Source organism: Dipodomys ordii, unplaced genomic scaffold, assembly GCF_000151885.1.
Source record: "Dipodomys ordii isolate 6190 unplaced genomic scaffold, Dord_2.0 Scaffold14, whole genome shotgun sequence".
Taxonomy (NCBI): Eukaryota; Metazoa; Chordata; class Mammalia; order Rodentia; family Heteromyidae; genus Dipodomys; species Dipodomys ordii.
Genome location: NW_012267230.1, coordinates 871,724 through 878,718, shown reverse-complemented (window position 1 = coordinate 878,718; position 6,995 = coordinate 871,724). Strand labels below are relative to the sequence as shown.

The 6,995-nt window shown below is 46.5% G+C and overlaps 1 protein-coding gene across 1 annotated transcript in view; it reads right to left on the bottom strand.

Moving 5' to 3' along the window:
* Positions 1–6,995, bottom strand: part of Vwa3a (von Willebrand factor A domain containing 3A) — a 57,418-nt gene that overhangs the window by 17,867 nt on the left and 32,556 nt on the right. Inside the window, exons 17-20 of the mRNA XM_013011157.1 lie at positions 6,140–6,214; positions 5,804–5,948; positions 4,329–4,524; positions 2,251–2,321 (exon numbers count right to left, since the gene is read on the bottom strand). Coding sequence (XP_012866611.1) covers positions 2,251–2,321; positions 4,329–4,524; positions 5,804–5,948; positions 6,140–6,214 — 487 coding nt within the window. The remainder of the gene's footprint in view (positions 1–2,250; positions 2,322–4,328; positions 4,525–5,803; positions 5,949–6,139; positions 6,215–6,995) is intronic.

Here is a 6,995-nt window from a genome sequence, read left to right as displayed (position 1 = left end):
TGCTTGCTTGCTTCCTTCCTTCCTTTCCTTGCTTGCTTGCTTGCTTGCTTCCTTCCTTCCTTCCCTCCCAGTCCTGGAGCTTGAACTCTGGACTTGGGTGCAGGCCCTGAGCTTCATTTGCTCAAGGCTAGTGCTCTACCACCTGAGCCACAGAGCTACATCTACTTCTGACTTTTTCTGAGTAGTTTATTAGAGATAAGAGTCTCACAGACTCTCTTGCCTGGATAGGCTTCGAACCGAGATCTTAGCCTCCTGAGTAGGTAGGATTTCAGGTGTGAGCCACTGGCACCCAGCTTGTGGGTTGATTTTATTAACAGTAAGTACCCCAAGGCTTAAGATATGGCAGGAACTGGGCTACTTAATACCTTAATACTTCAAACTCTTAGGCTGAGACGTGCCAACTACGACTCAGGGCAGGTATGATTTAATCCCTGTTTTATAAAGTAGGAAGCCAAAGCTCAGTGAGCGTAAGGTTCCTGTCTAAGGCCATACTACTCAGGAATGGGGGCAGGGCTTTTAGGCCAGTGCTATTTTTATTGTAAGACACTTAGGCAACCATGCTGGTGGTTTGTGCCTATAATCTTAGCTACTCAGGAGGCTGAGATCTGAAGATCACAGTTCAAAGTCAACCCAGGATAGTCCATAAGATTATCATCTCCAATTAACCACCAAAAATCAGGAGTGGAGCTGTGGTTCAAGTGGTAGAGTGCCAACCTAAGTGTAAAGCTAAGGGACAGTGCCCAGGACCTGAGTTCAAGCCCCAGTACAGGCATAAAAAACAATCAAACAAAAAATAATTATCTAATGGAGACCCCCATGTTCCCTCCATGTTCCCTCCTCCCCCCAGGGCTTGAACTCAGGGCCTGGGCACTATACCTGTGGCTTGAGTCAGTATGCACTTGAGCCACAGCTCCACTTCCAGCTTTGTGTGTGTGTGTGTGTGTGTGGTTAATTGGAGATTAGAGTCTTGTGAACTTTCCTGCCTGCTGGCTTTGAATCTACATCTTCAGATCTCAGCCTCCTTAGTAGCTAGGAATAAAGGTGTGAGCCACCAGCACCCAGCTGAATGATTCATTTTGACCACATTGTCATTAGGCTCCTCTGAGCAATCTTCTTGACAAGGTCTCAATCTTGGTCAGCTTAGCCCAATTTCAGCAAAGAATTCTGTGAATTAATTTAATGCAACCCACTCCCTCCGATCAGACCTTTATCCACAATGGTTGACCTCTATGTCTTTGGCCTACCCTTAGTAAGAACCTCCTGCTTTGATATCAAGTTCTGCTTGTCATTTCCGACTTTTTCTTCTATTTTTATCAAAAGTATTCCTGTGCTGGTTTTATGGCTTGAACTCAGGGCCTGGGTGGTATCCCTTTGTTTTTTATTTTTCGCTCAAGGGTGGTGCTCTGCCATATAAGCCACACCTCCACTTCTGGCTTTTTGGTTGTTACTTGGAGATAAGAGTCTCCAGGAGCTTCCTACCCTTGTTGGCTTTGAACCTGGATTTTCAGATCTCAACCTCCTGAATAGTTAGGATTACAGCTGTGAACCACTGCACCCAGCATTTTCCACATTTTCTACTTGATAATTTCCAAATTTTCAACTTGAAAATTTCTACTTTGGTTACAAATCTCCAGTTCCCATTGTTGTATCTGGAGTTAAGTTCAATCTTTCCCTATTGCAATAATCTCTTTTTTTCGGAGGGCAGGGGGTGGGGGTGGGGGTGGGGGTGTGCTTTTCCAGGGACTTGAACTCAGAGCCTGGGCCTTGTTCCTGGACTTTTTTTTTTTTGCTCAAGCCTCGTACTTTACTACTTGAGCCCTACTCCAGCTCTGGCTTTTTAGGGTTTAATTGGAGTCTCATAGACTTTCTTGCATGATCTGGCTGCTTTGAACCAGATCCGCAGATCTCATCCTCCTGAGAATTAAGGATTACAGGTGCCAACCATTAGTACTTGGCAATTACAATGGTCTTCAATAAAATCTTCCACACCTTTTCTAACCAGCAATAAAGACCCCTCCCCCCACCCCCCCCTGTAAACATGGGTCACCACCAAAGCTAGGAAGAGGCAGAGGAGGATCCAACCTAGAGTCCTCAGGGGGGAAGCTTGGGCTGCTGACACCCCAATTTCACACTCCTGGAAGTGTGCATGCCTCTGTGGGAGTGTTGGGCCTCCTAGTTTGGCATACACTAGGAGCTTACTACACACTAGAAGCCAGACTAGGCACTGGGCTGCAGTTCATGCATACATACCTTCTGGGAGTAGTTGAGTGCCTTTTCTATCTCGGCTATGATAATACTGATGTCATCACTCTCATAAATGCCTGGGAACAAAGCAAGTCATGAGTGGGGTGAGGGGGGCATGTGGAGGGGACACTAGCCCAAGGGGCCAGATGAGTTATAATCACCAGTAACTTAGATGGACATATGCCAGGGCATTTTAGGGCACAGAGCCATCACAATGCTACTAACGTTATAGCCACACAAATATCACTGAGTCAGGGAGGCTGGAGGCACTGTCTCTCAGCCTTGATAACTCCTATGTTGTTGTCATGATGGTTTGGGTATGTGCACACCCCTCAAGATATTATTTACTTCATGCATTCATCAACCCATCCACTTGTTGCTTGCTGAAATGAGTATATAGAAGAGAAAATGTAAGCTGGGCACTGACGGCTCACGCCTGTAATCCTAGCTACTCAGGAGGCTGTGATCTGACAATTGTGGTTCAAAGCCAGCCCAGGCAGGAAAGTCTGTGAGAATTTTATTTCCAATGAACCAGCAAAACGCTGGACGCGGAGCTGTGGCTCAAGTGGTAGTGCACTAAACTTGAGTGGCAAAAAAGCTCAAGGATTGCATTCAGGCCCTGAGTTCAAGCTCCAGAACCAGATACACACACACACACATACACACACACACACACACACTCACATGCTTGCATGTGTGCACGCACTAAAACATTGTATCCAGGGCTGGGAATGTGGCTTAGCGGTTGAGTGCTTGCCTAGCATGCATGAAGTCCTGGGTTTGGTTCTTCATGTACCATATGTACAGAAAAAGCTGGAGTGGCACTGTGGTTCAAGTGGTAGCAAAAGAAGTTCAAGGGATAATGCCCAGGCTCTGGGTTCAAGCCCCATGACTAGCAAAAAAAAATGTATTCAAATATAAAATTTACCATTTGATTCTTTTTTTGTGTGTAGAGTAGTGATAGAGAGGACTGAGAATGGAACCTAGGGCCTTATGTATGCAAAACACTTTTTCTTTTCTTCTTTTTTTCCCCCCCTATGGTCATGGGGCTTGAACTCTGGGCCTAGGTGCTGTCCTGGAGCTCCTTTGCTCAAGGCTAGTGCTCTATCACTTTGAAACACAGCCCCATTTCTAGTTTTCTGGTGCTTCATTGGAGATAAGACTATCACAGACTTTCCTGCCCATGCTGGCTTTGAACCTTGATCCTCAGATCTCAGTTTTCTGAGTAGCTAGGATTACAGGCATGAGCAACCAGTGCTGGGCTTGTAAAGTACTTTTTTATACCACTGAGCTTCATTTCAGTTGGATCATGTCTAAGTGTACACAGGTCAGTGTCATCAAACACTTTCTGACTTCTAGAACAGTAGTTTTGTATTATTTATTTACTTACTTATTTTACTATTTTGGTTAATCCGGGGCTCATGCAGTACAATGTACTTGCCCTACCAGCTCCTAATTTTTATTTATTTATTTTTAATATTCTCTTTTGGTGCTAGTTCTTGAACTTAGGGCCTGGGCATTATCCCTGAACTTTCACTTTAGAGCTCTACCACTTGAGCCACAGCCTTTTCTTCTTCCTCCTCCTCCTCCTCCTCCTCCTCCTCCTCCTCCTCCTCCTCCTCCTCCTCCTTTCTTCTTCCTTTTTGCTGGTTCATTCGAGATAAGAGTCTCACAGACTTTCCTGGCTCAGGCTGGTTGCAAATGGCAATCCTCACATCTCAGCCACCTAAGTATTTATTATGACAGGTGTGAGCCACTAGTGTTCAGCTAATGTTATGTTTTGCTTATTTCTTTACTTTTTTCCAGTCCTGGGGCTTGAACTCAGAGTCTGGGCACTGTCCCTGGGCTTCTTTACTCAAGGCTAGCACTCTACCACTTGAGCCACAGCGCCACTTCCGGCTTTTTCTGTGTATGTGGTACAGAGGAATCGAAGTCAGGGCTTCATGCATGCAAGGCAAGCCCTCTACCACTAAGCCACATTTCCAGCCCTAATATTATGTTTTGAAGTATGATTTACATGCTCCTTCTCTAAAATGTGTCAATGGCATAGAGACAGTGCATCTGTGGATGTGACACTCACTCACCTGTTTCTCCAAACCAGTGGAAGCGACCGCCAGCAGCCTGGGCAATCTCTTTGTAGGCAGCAGCTGTGTCTGTCCGGCTGGCATAGCAGGCAGGAGGTGTAGTGTCCATGTGCGGCTCCCCCACATAGAAGAGACACACGTTCAACTGGATATCACAGCCTGCACAGGCCTCGGCCACGTAGGCACTGAGCGTGGGCTGTGGGGGAGAAGAGAAAGAAGGCCTGTAACCGAGGGCCTACAAGCCTCTGGCCTCCTGATAGGTCAGTCTGATTGATCTTTCTTGGTCCTACTGTGTGCAGGGTCTTGTACTCAGCTCTGAACATGGAAATCCATGAGACTGATTTCTCTCAGCATGAATAGAGGGGATGATGCAGACTTAGACTCTTGGCTTGGTCACAGAAGACCTGGTCTGTGACCAGCAACATGAATGTCCCTCGAGAAGACTTGCTGAGCTAGGAACAGGTTTTTTGTTTGTTTTGTTTTGTTTGCTTGTTTGTTGGTCCTAGGGTTTAAACCCAGGGCCTGGGCTCTGTCCCTGAGCTTTTGTGCTCAAGGCAAGTGCTCTACCACTGGAGCTACAGCACTACTTCTGGGTTTTTGGTAGATTATTGCAGATGAGAGTCTCATGACTTTCCTGCCCAGGTTGGCAACAAACTGCGACCCTCAGATTTTAGTCTCCTGAGTAGCTAGTGTTATAGGCATCAGCATCTTGGCTTTTTTTTTGTTTTATTTAATTTTTGGGGGGGGTCCGGTCGTGGGGCCTGAACTCTGGGCCTGTGCGCTGTCCCTTAGCTCTTCAGCTCAAGGCTAGCACTCTACCACTTGAGCCATAGCACCACTTCCGGCTTTTTTCTTTTTGCTTATGTGGTGCTGAGGAATCGAACCCAGGGCCTCAGGCATGCAAGGCAAGCACTCTACCACTGAGCCACCTTCCCAGCCCTGTTTTATTGTTTTTTATTGTTATTATAAAGGCAATATTCTGAGTGAAACAGTATCTTAACATCTTGTCAGTATAGTATACTTCATGATGAAGTTTAGAAGGGTAGAAGAGTAGAGCACTTGACTAGCATGCATGAAGCCTTGGGTTGAACTTCTAGCTCAAAAAAGCAAAAGCAAAGCTGACCGCCAGTGGTTCACACTGGGAATTCCCCGTGTGAATTCAGATCCCAGTTCAGGAATCTGAGATCTGAGGATCACAGTTTAAAGCCAGCCTAGGAATGAAAAGTCTGTGAGACTTATCTCCAAATTAACCACAAAAAAGCCAGAAGTGGAGCTGTGGCTCAAGTGATAGAGTGCTAGTCTTGAGCAAAAAAGCTCAGGGACAGTGCCCAGGCCCTGAGTTCAAACCTCGAGACACACACACACACACACACACACACACACACACACACACACACACACACACACACACACACACGCCCAGAGAAGCTGCCTGTGAGCAGCAGGATAACATGCCCAGCACCAAGCCTACCCACCACGTCCTGGTCGGGGATGCCCCCTGTGAAGAGGTAGATGCCCTGGGATTGGTGTAATTCTTTGTCCTTGAAGTCCACTTCCATGGCCTTCCGCAGGGCGCTGAGCACGTTCCTGCTGCCTTTACAATGCAGGCCCAGGGCCCACCTGGAGAGGCAGGAATGAGGCTGAGTGAGGTGGGCGAGGGGAAAGCAGTGGACACACTTGTCCTCTGACAGTTTCCCAAGGCGGTTGAGGGGCAGAGAGTTTAGACCTCTTGGTGTAGGGAGATGGAGAGAACCATGCCCACAGGCCTGCCCTCAGACACAGCTGGGGCAAAAGGCTTTGCTGTCACCTACCGCCAGGCACTCTGCAAATTGCTGTGGTTCACAGGGACCATCTCTGGCTTCCAGCTTTCAATTGTGCTTCCAAACCTTTGAAGAAAGCAAAGACAGGGCTGAGAAGGTGGCTTAGTGGTAAAGTGCTTGCCTAGCATGCTTTAAGTCTTGGGTTCAATTCCTCAGTACCATACACACAGAAAAAGCCAGAAGTGGTGCTATGGTTCAAGTGGTAGAGTGCTAGCCTTGAGCAAAAGCAGCTCAGGGACAGTGCCAAGACTGGCAAAAAGAAAGAAAGGAAGTAAGAAAGAAAGAAAGAAAGGAAGGAAGGAAGGAAGGAAGAAAGAAAAAAGAAAGAAAGGAAGGAAGGAAGGAAGGAAGGAAGAAAAAAGAAAGAAAGGAAGGAAGGAAGGAAGAAAGAAAAAAAGAAAGAAAGAAAGAAAGGAAGGAAGAAAGAAAGAGAAAGAAAGGAAGGAAGGAAGCAAGCAAGCAAAGAAAAAGAAAGTCAGGCACTGGTGCCTTATGTCTCTAATCCTAGCTACTCAGGAAGGTGAGAACTGAAGATAACAGTATGAGGCCAGCTAGGACAGGAAAGTCCATGAGACTCTTATTAACCAACAAAAAGCTGGACCAAGTGGACCACCAGCCTTAAATGAAAAAGCTAAGAGACAGTGTGAATTTAAGCCCCAATACTGGAACCACCACTAGCACCACTGGCAATGACAACAAAGAAGAAGAAGAAGGAGAAGGAGAAGGAGAAGGAGGAGGAGAAGGAGAAGGAGGAGGAGGAGGAGGAGGAGAAGAAGAAGAAGAAGAAGAAGAAGAAGAAGAAGAAGAAGAAGAAGAAGAAGAAGAAGAAGAAGAAGAAGAAGAAGAA